Source organism: Diabrotica virgifera, chromosome 5 (genome assembly GCF_917563875.1).
Source record: "Diabrotica virgifera virgifera chromosome 5, PGI_DIABVI_V3a".
Taxonomy (NCBI): domain Eukaryota; kingdom Metazoa; phylum Arthropoda; class Insecta; order Coleoptera; family Chrysomelidae; genus Diabrotica; species Diabrotica virgifera.
The window spans coordinates 66,299,865-66,317,361 of NC_065447.1; the positions used below are offsets into that span (position 1 = coordinate 66,299,865).

The 17,497-nt window shown below is 32.8% G+C and overlaps 1 protein-coding gene across 1 annotated transcript in view; it reads right to left on the bottom strand.

Annotated features, from left to right (window-relative positions):
• Nucleotides 1-3,899: 3,899 nt before the first annotated feature.
• Nucleotides 3,900-17,497, bottom strand: part of LOC114339228 (facilitated trehalose transporter Tret1-like) — a 52,704-nt gene continuing 39,106 nt past the window's right edge. The window contains exon 2 of the mRNA XM_028289848.2: nt 3,900-8,935. Within this exon, the coding sequence (XP_028145649.2) occupies nt 7,599-8,935 (1,337 nt within the window). The 3' untranslated portion in view covers nt 3,900-7,598. The remainder of the gene's footprint in view (nt 8,936-17,497) is intronic.

Genomic DNA, 17,497 nt, shown 5'->3' on the forward strand with positions numbered 1-17,497 from the left:
TATCACTCTTTGATTTATCTGCATGTAAATGTAAAATAGCATACTCCTGCAACTGCAAAAAGGTCCCGGAGATCTGTGAGTGCCCTATATCAATTTCATGTAAATGTGAAAAAGATAAAAAAATTCCGGTGCTTGAACTTAAGTTTATGTATTTCCAAAGAAATCTTGGACAAGGAAAAATTGGAAATTTAGACAAGAAGGAGTCGAAAAAAATTACCAAAAGACTGCAACGTAAAGAAAAAAAAAATCAGGTTATGTCGTCTAACATCCCACTAGTTTCACATTTGCAGCCTTCATGCTCTAAGGATGCAACAAAACCAAGAATAGCTTCAGATGGAAGCTCAATGGAAGAGGAAGAGTCTGATAGTTCCGGTGACAACTATATTCCTATTCCGAGCAAACAACCGTGGCAAATGCGGATACAATTAAAAAATACCGCGTTGGCCAGTGACCGATTTGGTGTTTCGGACAGGGCAACAGCTGCTATTGCCTCCAGTGTAATGCATGACGTTGGTCTTGCAACGAAAGAGGATGATTCCCTCATAATTGATAAGAATAAGGTTAGGAGGGAAAAAAAATTATGCAGATCAAATCTCCAAGATACGATAAAAAAAGAACCAAACTTGATACAAGGGCTATACTTTGATGGTCGAAAGGATAAAACTTTAAAAATTGATGAAGTTAATAACAAGTGTTTCAAAAGAAGTGCAAAAGAGGAACACTTTTCAATTATTAAAGAACCTGGCTCGATTTATGTTGGCCATGTGACGCCATCTACTGGAACTTCGAAGGACATTGCTAGTGCTATATTGGACTACTTGAATGAGTCAAATTTTTCGCTCGATGAGCTTGATGTAATTGGATGCGATGGTACCGTCACAAATACAGGCTGGAAAACCGGTGTAATTCGCACAATCGAGGAAAAAATAAAAAGACCGCTGCAGTGGGGAGTTTGCATTTTGCATTTGAACGAATTGCCGTTCAGGCACTTGTTTCAAACTTTGGACAGTGAAACGACTGGCCCAAAATCTTTTAGTGGTCCTATTGGCTCACAACTCAGAAATTGTGAAAAACTTCCAGTAGTAAAATTTCAAATCATTGATTGCGAGATTCCAGACATCGATAGCAAAATCTTAAGTAAAGACCAACGATATCTCCTGGATGTAAGTTTGGCTATCAAGTCAGGCACCTGCACAATAGACTTCGCAATTCGTGAACCAGGTCCTATCTCCCATTCCCGATGACTGACAACAGCGAACAGAGTTCTTCGTCTTTATATGAGCGTTGAAAGTCCCTCTGAAAAACATCTTATTTTGGTACAATTTATACTTAAATCTTACATGCCTGTATGGTTTAAGATAAAAAAAAGTAAGTACCTTACAGATGGACCAAAACATGTTTTTAATTTAATAAAATCTTCACGATTCCTTCCAGAAAACTTGATAAAGGTGGTTGATCCAGTAATTGAAAGGAATGCGTTTTTCGCGCATCCAGAAAACTTGCTCCTCAGTATGATTGTTGATGAAAGGGCCCATATCAGAGAGTTGGGGCTTAGAAGAATCATAAAATCAAGGACCGTAGCTTCCAATTAAAAGCTAGTCCGAACTTTTAAACCCCCAAAACTCAACTTCCAGGCAAACGAATATTATGAAATTATTGATTGGACTACTACTGCTATTTCTCCACCACCGTTGTTGCGAAGAGTATCTGACGAAGAAATGTGGGCCAAAATTTCAACTGCCAACACACCAGAAGAATGGAATTTCCATAAATTTCCGTGTCACACGCAAGCGGTGGAGCGCTGTGTGAAATTGGTAACTGAAGCCTCCTCAAAACTCGTTGGTGCCAAGAACAGAGATGGATTCATAAGAACAACGCTGCTATCAAGAGCTTCAATGCCAAGTTTTTCAAGCAAGCAAGATTTTAAAGTTCCAAACATTTAACGGGCTATTCTGTGAGTCTGGGAATTGACAATTCGTAAATTTTGTAATTTTGTAATTAATAAACTCATTTGGATAAATGTAAATTGCCTATTTACCAACATTATATTTCTAAAAATAACACATGAGTAGTGGGTTTAAAAAAATTAGTTGCTGCACTACACTATAAAAGTGGTTAGCACTCGAAAAGTGATCAATTAACTATATTGAACGCCTTGCGCTACCTAAAATTAAAAAAAAAAGTAATATTTTAATAACTCATTGTGTTTTTATAACTATAATATAAATGATTTTCACTATAGCAGTTCAATATCTAGCTATTTGGATGTTTAAAAAAAAATGGTAAAATCCTGTGATTTTAGTGAAATTTCGAAAGTTCAGATGCGTTGCGCTAGCTGGGGGTTAGGTATATATTTTTTTTCTTTTTTGCATTTTGATAACCCATAATAGAGACAAGTTTTTTTCGGTATAGCATTAAGAAAAAAAAATAAAAATTTTTTTCGGCCCACCCTACTGTCCAGGCCTATGTATCTTAATATTGTAGTAGTTTTCCAGATGTTAAAGTCGATTCCCTAAACTCAGATACAACTGGCTAGTGATTTTAGTAAGTAAGTTTGCCTAATTAAATTAAATAATTAAAAAAAATTACTAAATAGTTAATAATTACTAAATAGTTAGTAATTTTGCCAATTTTGGCAAAAAACAAAAAATTACCTACTAAAATCACTAGGCAGTTGTGTCTGAGTTTAGCGAACCGACTATACTAAGTTTTCCATAATACTATTTATAATCCCATGGGATTTAATGAATTACATATTAACAAATTAAAAATTATATAAAACGTAATATACAATTTTCACAGTTCACATGTTTAATTGTTTTTGCAGTGCCTATGGAACATCGATTCAAAATTATTGATACAGACGTTGAAAGAATTTACCACTCTAGCACAGCTTCTTGACATAGTAAAAGAAACACTAGAAGTAAAAATACAAAGACCTGACAAATTAAATTTAAGTTTAAAAAAGGTATAAGACAAGGAGGTATACAGGGTGATTGATTAGTAGGGTAAAGCTCAATATCTCCGCTATAGTAACAGATAGCAATAAAAGTTAATAACAAAAATTTTAGCCACCTTTGAGCTTCACATTACAAAATTAGTTATAATGTTACAGGGTGTTCGATAACACAGTGGCAGACCAAACTTATGTTTTTTTAAATGGAACACCCTATGTTTTATTTTAAATTCGAAATCCTGTTAACTTCTCCATCACAAAAATATAAAGGTTTGTTATGTTCTGCAGGGTATTTACAAAGTTATAACCAATTTTATATGAAAATCGTAACAAGTTCAACTCCCTGTATAAATAAAAATAAGCAAAACAACAATGGTTTATTAATGCCATATTTTTTAACGTATTGTCAAAATTTTCAAGGATGGTCGATATTGCTAATTTTCTTTATATCAAATACAGGGTGAGTCAAAACGCAAGTACATTATTTTCTCAGTAATTTTAAATGGAACACCCTGTATTTTATATCACTATTGAAAAGTACCATTACCGTACTTTTATTTTTAGATAACATTTCCTATGTCTAAATTTATTAGTTTTCGAGATATTTTCATTTTTCAATGGACCAGTAGCGTGGCCACCCAAATCACCAGAATTTAATAAACTGGACTGATTTTTTTGGGGTTACGTCAATAATGAAGTTTATAAAATACCTCCAACAACAAGGGATGGGATGAAAAATAGAATACAAAGTGTATTTCGATGTGTTAATTTACAAATGCTCCGTAGAGTAAGTAGCTCATTCAATGATCGTTTTTAGGCGTACATAAATGTGTTAGTGAGATAATTTTGAACACCTTATGTAATTAAATATTAAAAATATTTTATTAAAAGTAGCTTCTAATTTTTTCAAACTTGTTTTTTTGCAAAATGTATTACCGATAAATTATGTTTCGTTCTTTATTTGTTACATTTACATACAAAAGTAGTGTTTAATTGTCTTCACAAAATATTGTATTTTGTGTTTGTGTGTTTTTTTGTAAAATTACTAATGTTCTTTGTTTATTTGTTGCATTTACATAAAAAGATAGTTTTTAATTGTTTGAAAAATGTTACATGTAGTGGTTGTGTTTTTGTTTGTAAAATGTATTACTAATAAATTATTTTTATTTCTTTATTTGCTACAGTGTTACATTGATTACCGGATTGATAATCGGTAATCTTCAATTGTCAATTCAGTCATGGCTTACTTAAAATTTAGATAAATTTAAACGCCTAAAATAATTTTCTCTGAAAAATGAAAATATCTCAAAAACTAATAAATTTGGGCATAGGGAATGTTATATAAAAATTAAAGTACGTTAATGTTACTTTTCAATAATGATATAAAATACAGGGGGTTCCCTTTAACATTACTGAGAAAATAATGTAGGTACTTGCGTTTTTACTCACCCTGTATTTGATATAAAAAAAATTAGCAATATAAATAATTCTTAAAAATTTTGACAATAAATAAAAAAATATGGCATTAATAAACTATTGCTGTTGTGCTTATTTTTATTTATACAGGGAGTTGAACTTGTTACGATTTTCATAAAAAATTAGTTATAACTTTGTAAATACCCTGTATAACATTACAAACCTTTATATTTTTGTGATGGATAAGTTAACAGGATTTTGAGTATAAAATAAAATATAGGGTGTTCCATTTAAAAAAACATAAGTTAGGTCTGCCACTGTGTTATCGAACACCCTGTAACATTCTAACTAATTTTGTAATGTGAAGCTCAAAGGTGGCTAAAATTTTTGTTATTAACTTTTATTGCTATCTATTACTATAGCGGAGCTATTGAGCTTTACCCTACTAATCAATCACCCTGTATTGTTCTGTATGTTGTTTAACATTATATTAGAAAAGTTATCAAAGGAGTACCGGAACTGGGGTTTAGAAGTGCATACCAAAAGAAAAAACGGAATATATGTGCGTCGGAAGGATTCAGCAGGATCTAGCGTTGGAAAATGAAATAACTATTAATCACTGTCAGAAATATTAATACTTGCGACTTAAAATTACACAATATCAAAGACCAAACACTGGACAAGAATATCCAAGAAAGGTGCACACAAGGAAGGAAAGTTATCACATTATTGAACACAATCCTATGGGACCAAAGTGCTTTCCAAAGAAAATAAACGTAACATCTATAACAGCATTGTTAAGAGCATTACAACATATAGCAGCGAAGTTCGGCCACTTAAGAAAAATCCGAAAATATGCTCAGAACAACTGAAATAGACTTCTAGATATATCAAGAATAGATAAAATCAGAAATACAAGAATATTGGAGATAATTGATGTAAAACATACCTACTATAATTGACGATATAAAAACAAAGCAACTAAGATGGTTTGGCCACGTACAACGTATAGAAGACAACAGATTACCCAAGCAAGTACTACGATGGACACTAAAAGGACGGCAGAAAAAAGGAAGACCTAGGAAACACTGGATAGAGGGAATTCATAGGGAAATTAGAGAAAGAGGCTTGAACGAAGACATCTGTTACGATAGAGAACAAGCGATTGGGAATCGGAAGACGTCATGGAACGTTATGACTTCTGTCGTGTGACTTGTGTATGAAACTTCTTTGTGTAAATAGTTACATAAACATTGTTTTAAAACAAATATTTATACAGTGTGCAAAATGGGAATGTTCTTATCTTTAGATGTTTTGTATTGGTTTCAGTTTCGTATTTAAAAATATTAGATATTAGATACATACAAATCACAGCTACATCTTTCGTATAGGTTATATTAGGGTGGTTCGCCAAAATAAGCGGCATATTGTGTAACTCGCTTTTTTCTTAAGTCCTTTACATACTGTGTTTCAAATTGTGTTGCCAAAGTTAAGTTATACAATAGATGAATGTACGCCACTTAACAGTAATTAAAAAAAAAGTATTTTCACAAGCATTTTATGCAATTTTAATGTCAAAATATCAACTCCGAGGCTGTAACCCACCTTGTTTTTTGATCTGTTTTATAGTATTACACACTGAAAACTTACAAAAGTGCAGATTATTTTATCAATAGTTAATTAAAAACCCAATGTACTTTAAAACTGTCCAATTAATAACTTTCATTTTTAAAATTAAACCATAAAAATCTACTACTAAAAACTGTAACCAACTTTGTGCATCAACACCGAGGCCTCATGAAAATATATGAAAATATAGGCAAAACTGCACTATACTGTATGACAGGCAGCTTGACAAGAGAGGAACGCTTCAGTCTAACCCAAATTGTGGAAGAAAGTGGACGAACATAATATCGTTAAGCGATAGAAAATTTTTCAACGTGGCTTAAGCTAAGCGTATGTTTTTATACAGTCAACACCGAAGCCTTCGTAAAAGCCTAATTTTGCTAATTTTTTAATATGTTTTTCTTCTATGTATGCGCTATAAAGTTTTTTTGACACACGATGAATAAAGCAGAATTATTTTTAATATTTGTAGAAAGTAGAATTAAAAAATGTATGGAATCATCAACACCCAAGCAATCAACTCCGAACCCAGTCGTGCCTCGGAGTTGACGAACGTGCCTCAGAGTTGTTGAAAGTGTGTGAGTGGTCATTCTTAAACTAAAAAAATACAATTTAAATTTAGTCTGATATAGGAAAAGGATTACTGGGTAAGCTCTCAAGATGTTTCGGTCGGTTTGGTAATTATCTTCTTTTTATAGAAAATGGCTCGTATACACTGGAGTACGACGGAAAAATGAAGGCGAAAGCCCCCAAAATTGTTAAATAAAGATTTTATGAAAGAAAGTAATATTTTATGCAGCTATGCTTATTTCTCTAAGAATATACCATTTTGGGTAGTCTTCTCTAATGTTGATAAAAGAGACATCTGTCTATGTAGGCACATTATGTGAAAACATGGAGCTCATGACTGTGTGGAAGCGGATAACAAATCATTATGTTGACATGGAGAAAATGGAGAAAAGACAGAAGAATGTATAGAAAGGAAATGCCAAGATTATGTTCAAAAGCAGATTAGATTTTTGAAGTTTAACGGAGAAGACACGGCTACATATTGGAAAGTTTTGTCGACACGAAGGCCGGTCTAAATCAACTCCGACGCAATTGATATTTTGCCTATTTTTCATGTTTTTCTGTAGTAGCTTTTATCAAAATGGAAGTGTTTTGTATAGTTTTATTACATACCAATTTTTATTTAATTGTTACGATCATAAATTTTAATTAACAGAGAATTACGTCAACACCGTGGACACTTATAGTCAACTCGGAAGTCACAACATTTCCGTTTTTCGGAAAATATTTAAAAATGATCTCTGCTGGTATCATGGGTAAGTTGAATAGCTCATTTTATAAAAAATATTTAAAAATGAACTAATTCTAAACCATGTTTTAAATTAAATTTCTCTACCTCGAAATTGCCATCTATTTTGGCGAATCACCCATTAACAAATTTAGAGATATTTCAAAGTTGTAGATACTTATTCTTGTATAAAACATCTCTGAAACTGGACCTGAATACCTACATGTTCTTAAACAAACATGTTAAATTTAGCATGTCGCTGGTACTTAGTACTTACATAAAAACATAAAAACAGTTTTGTTCCTAACTAATTTCCGTTGACGCCGAAAGCATTTTCTGTATTTGACTAAAACTTTTGCCTTTTGTCTCGGGCAAATATAGGGCACTAACAAGTGCACACATTAAGCACATAGAAGAGAAAAACCAAAAGGTGCCACATCTCCCTATAGTACTATTCATGTCATGAAAACTTTTGGTTACTATAAAAGATGTTATCCAACCAAAACTGCCGGCAATGGCCGTAGTCATTTGCTTCATGTTGTTAGGGAAGAGTTCAGACATCAAAACCCACGGTACTGTACAAATACCAACATTAAAGAATACTATGTACAACATCAGACTTAGAATAGGTAGCCAGTATATGGATTTGGTACTGATATGTCTGTCATGTAGGTAAAAGAATGCTGCTAGTAAATTTAATGCAATGAACATACCAATACATGATATTAAAATGAGTGGTTTTCTACCTACTTTATCTACCACGCAAGGAGCTATAAAGCTCGATATTAACATTGCTACCCCTACAATTATAGCAGAAAATTCTGGCTGCAGTATTGTTCCAGTTGCCTCGAAAATGGTTTGTAAGTGATAGGTAATGGCACAAAATCCTGACAAATCCTGTGAAGCTATTAGAATCAAACATATAAGAAATGATTTTCTCAAAGTCTTGTTTTTAAATATATCGGATAAACGACCCTGATCATCCATTCTAACAAAAGATTTTATGTAGTTTAGTTCTTCGGCAACACCATTTCGATCAGTTGATCTTAAGTACATTAGTGACTTTTCAGCCTCCTTGTCTTTTTTTACTCCGACAAGGTAATACGGACTCTCGGGAGCAACAAGTGAAAATAAAATTAGAAAAGTAATCGGTATACAAACTAAACTAACATTAAATACAAATATTGATGTAAAAGGACCTATTACAAAAGGAAGAAAATTTCCTATAGCACAAAAAATACTTATAGTTAGAGACATTTTGCCTCTATTCGAATCTTTTGCTATCTCGGCTATGTATATAACATATAAACAATAACCTCCTCCAAGTGCTACACCGCCTATAAATCTTGCCACGTAGAACAACTGTATACTTTCGGCAAATGCAAATATAAAAAATGACATAATATGGGGAACAGCTATAGCTAGTAATCCGATTTTTCTCCCATAACATTGCGAAATATATCCAAACGGTATCGGACCAATAATCGCTCCAAAATTTAGAAGAGATCCCAACCAGGCATCTTCGTTCCTTGTTATCTTCCTACTTAACGGGTTTATAGCTGTACTGTTGGAGTATAGTTTTGGATATATCGGGGAGGTCCATGATAGCGTTAAATCTCCAGTTGTTGCTAGTAAATCAACTAAAACAAATAAGAAAATCTTAGTAGATATTTAAACATAAATTATAGTTAAGAAATGTAAGATTGGAATTTAGTACCTATTTTCCAAACATGTTTAATAACACTCGTATGTGTTTTTGGTATTTCACACTCTTGTGGAGTGTTCATGAAATCAGGGTAGTATTAAATTAAAGGATACATCGTCTCGTCTTGATCAGTCTCTTCTATTCGTTTCAAGAAATTTCAATAAATAACATTGTGGTTAGGACAAAAAAATAATTCCCTGACAACAAATAATCCCGAACAAAAAATCCTCACAAATTATTCTTGGACAAAAAATCCCCAGACAAGAAATCCCCACAAAAAATCCTCAAAAATAATCCCCGGACAAAATGTATGGCCCATTGGTGGATGGATAGTTTCCATCGTGTTCTGTGTGACGATAATATAATTTTATCGTCCAGAGTACGCCAATGAATTAAGTAAAACGTGTTTTTGTACCGTCTTGGAGATATAAAAGTTGGATCGAAAAGCCTAGTTGATTATTATTCTTGGAGCGTTGATCGAAGAATAATAAACAAGAGCGAGGTATAAGAGGTGAGTTTATGTAGGTAGTATTTCCCGACCATTTTCCGCTGTCGTTTTGGCGAGCTGAGCGAATCCGACAGTTTTCCTCTTACCTATCCTTTTACCCAGATAGCACAAGTACGTTTTATTGACATCCAATGGACGTACATCTGTGTACATTGGAACGTCCAATGGACGTCCCGCTAAGGTACAATGGACGTCCAACGAACGTCCAGAGTTCACAAAATTGGACGTCCATAGAACGTCCGCTACAAACGTACAGTGTACGTTGTTGAAGCTTTCAGTTTACATTTTATGTACATTCAGTGTACATTCAATGTACGTCTTATGGACATTTTTGTAGGGCACTTTTCAGAAAGCAATCTATAGTGTCCATAATTTTTTGAATACATACATAGCAAAAAGCCTTTAGGTATAGGAAATAGTTCCTATAATACTAAACTTATACTTTAAAATATTACACAAAATACCTTTTTTATTTCTCTTTATTATAACTTTATTATAGGAACTTCATTAATGCACGACTGCACTTGCACGATAAACAGCAAACACAAAGATATCACAGGATGTATTATATTGTATGTAATAACTTAATAAAGACAAAATTCAGATAATGGCGCCCTATGATGCATGCACATTAAAAGAGGTTTATTTCTGTTCTGTTCCATCCAAACATTATTTCTTAGAACTTAGAGTCAGTACGGTTGTATATTGCAAGCGAGTTTGCCATTTTGTGAATTATCATAAATAAATCCTCCTTCAGTATTCCACAACAATTACAGCGATAATCCCCTAAAAGTACCTGCCTAGTACTACCTTTTACGACCGATAGCGTGAAGAGCGACAACTTTGTCAAGAAGATTCTCATTTAGTTTGGAGGGAAATTTAACAGTTACAAAATGCACATTTAAGATTTAAATTGATAGTGTCTAATTATTGTAAGTTCTATATAATTACCGATGCGCGATGTAGCTCCGTTATTCTGAAAAAGTTTACCATCGTTTTGCCATCATCTAATATTATATAGGTTTAATTAAAATAATTTTAGTGGTTCAGTGTTTTAATCCGATGATGAAAAAATATGTGACTACATTTATTAGAAGCTTCTTGTATTCTACTAATAATATTGCTTTGATTAAAACAAGAAGCTATATATAATTACTCATAATAATAGTCGCATTTTGTGTAAAATCTCCATGGACCACAAATGGATGTCCAATGTACGTCGAAATCAAACGTCCAATGGACGTCGCGTAATGGACGTACATAGTACGTCCAGCTTTGGTCCATGGACGTTTGGACTTTAAATGTACGTTATATGAACGTCCATCGGACGTTGTGTGCTATATGGGTACCTATCCTTATACGAGTGGTGATCGTATATCCCTAATATGTATTTTCATCTGGCATGCTGAGCGAGATTCCCTTTCTTCCCTTTCCTTATACATTCATGTCGCATTAATAAAAGCAATTTCTATTCATTTATTCATGTACAAAATATCGTCACATCGGCCCGAACAGAAAGCTCGATGCGTAGATTATAAATATATTTTATTAACGAAATTAACGGGTAGTTAAGCCTAATTATCTTATCTTTTGTATGTTTTGATTCCAAATAAAAATGTCTTAAAAGCGAACTCTTTTCTTCGACTGATTTAGTTACCTGTAGCAACAACGCAACGACCGCGTTACATTGGCGCCCGAGTATTTACAACAATGCAATGCGCCCGAACAATGTTTGGCAGAATTTAACTTAGATACGAGAGGTAAATTAGCCGATCTTCGATAAAAAATGGTCTTACACTTACGCTCAAAAAAGACCGGCACAGTTACCAATATCGAAACTAAGGATCCCGAAACAGACGATACACAATCGGAAAATGAACATAGTCAAATAATGGACACAGTTAGAAAATGGGGCTTACATTTTGACGGATCCAAAGACCCCACAGAATTTTTGGAGAGGCTATACGAACTAAAAAGCTGTTACCGGATTCGAGACGATGCTTTATTGAAAGCACTACCAGAAGTATTTAGGGGGAATAAAGCGATACTATGGTTCCGAAGCAACGTCGACTCCTGGGAAAACTGGAACAATTTTACGGAGGATTTCAACCTTGCTTTTAAATCAGCAAACTGGTTAGACGATTTGGAAGACCAAATCAGAACGAGAACGCAGAAAACAAACGAACGGTTTAAAGATTTTCTATTAGAGCTTCAAACGCTAATCAGAAGGTACTCAAAATGGACAAAACACAAGAATTAAAACGAATTTACAAAAACATGCACCCAAATTACAAATTATACATTAAGGAAAAAGATGTCACGTCCGTTAAAGACCTTATACGCTAGACTGAAGAATACGAAACGATTCAAAGCAACATGAGTAAAATAGAGGTAGACAACACTTCACAAAGAAGAAGCGATCCCAAATGTAACGCGGTCGTTGCGTTGTTGCTCCAGGTAACTAAATCAGTCGAAGAAAAGAGTTCGCTTTTTAAGACATTTTTATTTGGAATGAAAACATACAAAAGATAAGATAATTAGCCTTAATTACTCGTTAATTTTGTTAATAAAATATATTTATAATCTACGCATCGAGCTTTCTATTCGGGCCGATGTGACGATATTTTGTACATAAATGAATGATTTTGACGATCGCGTGAAATAGGAATTGCTTTTATTAATACGACATGAATGTATAAGGAAAGGGAAGCAAGGGAATCTCGCTCAGCTCGCCACATGAAAAGACATATTAGGGATATACGATCACCACTCTTATAAGGATAGGTAAGAGGAATACTGTCGGATCCGCTCAGCTCGCTAAAACAACAGCGGAAAATGGTCGGGAAATACTACCTACATAAACTCACCTCTTATACCTCGCTCTTGTTTATTATTCTTCGATCAACGCTCCAAGAATAATAATCATCTAGGCTTTTCGATCCGACTTTTATATAGCCCAAGACGGTACAAAAACACGTTTTACTCAATTCATTGGCGTACTCTAGACAATAAAATTATATTATCGTCACATCTGTTATTAGCTGTGTGCTTCCAATCTCTGATGCCCAAATCACTGAGATCTTCCATTACTGCATCTCTCAATTTCCTTCTTGGTCTTCCTCTCTTTTTTTTTTGAAGTTATACTTCTTTACCGGCGATATGAGGGTGAATTTTTATATGTTAAAACCTATGATCCCGGCGCATGCGCATTATAACTTTGTTCTGATTGGATGTTCAAATGACATGTCAAAAATTATTCAATATGGCGGCTGTGGCACAGCTGTAGTTAGATTATTTATGGTTGTTGCGTTTTAAAATTTGTGTGAAAGAAATAACAAACAAAAGTTAGTTAATGGTTATACTGCATTTTTAAATAGTTTTCATATACCTATATTTTTGGACTTTTGGACTATTTTGGACAAGGAAAACTCATTCTAATTTGGTAAGTAGTTTTTATTATAATCATATTGTAATTATACATTTGGATTAGGTTGAAATACAGTAGAGCGTCGATTATCCGAACTAATTGGGGGACATAGGTGTTCGGAAAACCGATTTGTTCGGATAATCGAACTACAATATATTGATACATATTTATAGTCATACATATTTATCCACAAGTGAATAAAAGCCATATTTATATACCTACATATTTATTTATATCTTGATAATGACAACTAGCAACTAAACAAAAAAGTGCAGTCTTTGCAACAACATAATTATTTTTGGATACAATATTGAAGAAAATTGAAGATATTTTAAGCGTCAATTACTAACGCTTGCTCGGATAATCGACGCTCTACTGTACATTTATTTTCTCAAGAATGGGGATTTTAGAGAGAAATCCCAAATTAGGTCCGATTTTTATTTTTAAATTATGATTTTTTGGCGTAGATTTATTTATCTAGTAGGTATGTAATGCTTCGATTTACATACTTAATTTGATTACCAACAAAAGTTCTACCAATCTTCATCTAATATATTGTTTTCTTACTGTTTTGTTATATTTTAATATTTTCTTCCACAAAATTTAAACTACATAATTTAATTATATTCAAAACAACTGTCAAACAGTAAAACGTTCAGTTACCCTATTTTTCCACATGACAAATAATGTGGAATTGGACGAGTGAGTCTAGGCTTCGATTACGAATCAAAGCACCCAGAAATTCACGGGTTCGAGTCCCGATGCAAGTTTTTATTTTTTTATGCATTTTATGATTGTAAGTATATTTGTTATATATTTTTTTTTCAGAAAATGCGTATTTAAAATTTTTGCCAACAATTATTATCGTTCAGAAATCATTTTTTCTTTGTGGCATTTTTCAATGTGTTTGTGTGCGTTGTATTCTTTTATTTTTTTAAATTTTTGGTATTGTCTTAAAAATCACATAATATGTAGTAGAAGTATAACTTCTTACGTGCGTACAAAGTACACACACATTCATTTTTTTGACTTGACTTGTCTGCCTTCCTGCATTCTTTCTAGATGACCGAGCCATTCTAGTCTGCGTTTTCTCACTATTTTTGATATCAGTTGGTTAGCATACAGTTGGTACACTTCTTCGTTCGTTAGTCTTCTCCATTATCTTTTAACTACTTTTCCGCCAGATATTCTGCGAAATATTTTTCTTTCCCAGGCGTCCAATCTACTCTGTATGGTTTATTTATAATCCACGTTTCGACCCCGTATAGCATTCTGTATCTAATAATCGTTTTGTGTACTCTTATTGTATTACGTGATATTTCTTTGGCTTTGGATTATCGGAGAATAGGCCATTTTTGAGAAAAGTTATTTACCAGCAATTTTATTACTGGAATCGAATCTTATGTTTGTATATATTAATAATATAGGTATGCAAAGTCCGCAGATAGTGTGCTACTTTTTTTATAAACAAAATGGCGCCCGAAAATCGTGTTTTTTTCAATTTTTGCTCTATAACTTTAAAGATTTTAACTTTACACCAAAAATATCCAAATAAAAATTCACCGTAATTAAATTCTGCATAGAGACGTGCTTTTCCCGATTTACTTCGACGAAAATTTTCCACGGAAAATGTGGGTTTTTCCAACAAAATCTTCAATTTTCAACTAAAATTTTAGATAAGTAATTGTTTATCAATAATTAAATAACTTGGTAATATAAAAGCTCTTTTCGTATAAATTATAATTCCAGAAGCTGATGGAAATTGAATGAACAGTTTAGCAACAATTGAAATGTTAATTAAAAATTTACGGTCGCTATTATAACCACAATAATTACGATACATAAGAATAACTATGATTTTTGTATAAAAAGACACTGTACCTATCTAATGTACTTTACAGAATTAAAATTGGACTATTTAAGCGGCCTCAGGAATATTTTAAAATTATAAACAATTTTTTGGCTTATAAACAAATAGAATAACTCGGGAAATATTAAATTAAATTAAATCATGAAAACGGTATTGGAAAAAAAGCGGCAAAAGAAAAAACGTTTAGTTGTGATGAGTGGTTCCTGAGATACAACCGATCAAAGTTGACCGGCATTTACGGCAAAGATATAAACAATAGGATCATAAATTTCGAACCATCACCTTTTTATTTCGGTGCTCTTTCTCCACACCAATTTTCATATCTTTAAAATAGGTACCTACTCATAACATATATTAGTATTATAAAAACTATCGATATTACGAGTGAAAATTGCCAAAAATAGCAAAATTCCAATCAAAAATTAGGTTCGAAAAAATTAGAGCCATCTAACTAATGCATTATTAAATGTCAAAGTTGCTTTTGTTTTGTTATAATAAATTAATTTATTTATTATAACAAACTTTTTAAATTTGTTTAAATACAGATTGTTTAAATAATTATACAGCTTTCAAATGAGAATATTTGTATTTTTAACGTTAAAAGGTTGCAGTAAGTTTATCTGAATAAAGTAAACAACTGGAAAAAATATGTAGTTTTCTGTTCTTTTAAATAAATTAATCAAAATTAAATAACAAAACAAAAGCAAGTTCGACATTTAATAATGCGTTGGTTAGATGGCTCTACTCTAGTTACTTGGGAACAAAAAAAGAATGAAGAAAATTGGTCCATGGGAAGCCGAGAGAATGCATTTTTTAACGTATACCGATTTTGAACTTTAAGATTACATTTCCTCCAACCTAATTTTTGATTGGAATTTTGCTATTTTTGTCAATTTTCACTCGTAATATCGATAGTTTTTATGATAATATTATATGTAATAAGTATTTTAAAGATATGAAAATTGGTGTGGAGAAAGAGGACAAAAATAAAAAGGTGATGGTTCAAAAATTATGATCCTATTGTTTATATCTTTGAAGTAAATGCCGGTCAACTTTGACAGGTTGTATCTCACGAACCACTCATCACAATTAAACGATTTTTCTTTTAAATTAAGCGCCCTGTCGCTTTTTTTCCAATACCGTTTTCACGATTTAAACTTAATATTTCTCGGTATATTCTATTTGTTTATAAGCCAAAAAATTGTTTATAATTTTAAAATATTCCTGAGGCCTCTTAAATAGTCCAATTTCAATTCTGTAAAGTGCATTAGATAGGTACAGTGGCTTTTTATACAAAAATCATAGTTATTCTTATGTATCATACTTATTGTGGTTGTGGTTATTATAGCTACCGTACATTTTTAATTAACAATTCAATTGTTGCTAAACTGTTCATTCAATTTCCATCGGCTTCTGGAATTATAATCTATATGAAAAGAGCTTTTATATTACCAAGTTATTTAATTATTGATAAACAATTACTTATCTAAAATTTTAGTTGAAAATTAAAGATTTTGTTGGAAACCCCCTCACTTTCCGAGGAAAATTTTCGTCGAAGTAAATCGGGAAAACACGTCTTATTGCAGAATTTAATTAGGTACGGTGAATTTTTGTTTGGATATCTTTGGTGTAAAGTTAAATTCTTTGGAGTTATAGAGCAAAAATTGAAAATAACACGATTTCCGGGTGCCATTTTGTTTATAAAAAAGTAGCACACTATCTGCGGACTTTGCATACCTATATTATTAATATATACAATCACAAGATTCGATTCCAGTAATAAAATTGCTGGTAAATAACTTTTCCTTGTATTTTGCTAATTAGCCCAGAGTATGGCCCCAGCGCATATATTACTCTTGGTCAGCCTTAACTGGATTTCTGTTTCTTTCTTACATGTCTGATCGATAAGTTAACCTACCCAAAATTACAGATATACTCGTCCACCCTCTCAAATTCTACTTCTGATCCATCCTTCACCTCTAACTTAAACTGTCCCCTGCTGTTTCCTTCTTTTTTCCTCATAATTTCCATGTACTTGGATTTATTGATATTCACTTTCAGTCCGATCTTAGCGCTAGCTAGAAACAGGTTTTTTTGCCGTACTTGCCAGTTCTTTTCCACTTGGTGCAATAAGAACCACATCATCAACATACGCCAGGCATTGGTGTTTCTTGTAGAAAAGGGTTCCGGACCTATTTATCCCACTATCCCTCACAACTGTTTCCCGATCAAAATATCCCCGCAAAAAATTCCGGACAAATAATCCCCACAAATTTCTTTGGACAAAATATCCCCCCAAAAAATTCTAGACAAAAAATCCCCAAGAAATATTTGCTGCCAAATAGTTCTCGAAAGTTTTCCCGTGAACGCAATCGACGCAAATATTTTTGAGCCTCGGTGCATGAGAGTAGGTATAGCAATCGCCAGGAAACCGCTTTTCGGCACGAAAATAATGATTAGCAATTAAGGCACTTCGTTCGGGATATAAAATATTCACAAACATCCTTAATCGAAGAGTTCAACCTCTCACGGAAAAAAATCATCGGGGAATATCAAGCAGGGTTTAGGCAAAATAGATCTACCATTGACCAACTATTTACAGTTAAACAAATACTAGCCAAAGCAGGGGAATATGACATGGACGTTTACAATCTCTTTGTAGATTTTAAACAAGCCTGTGATTCAATAGATA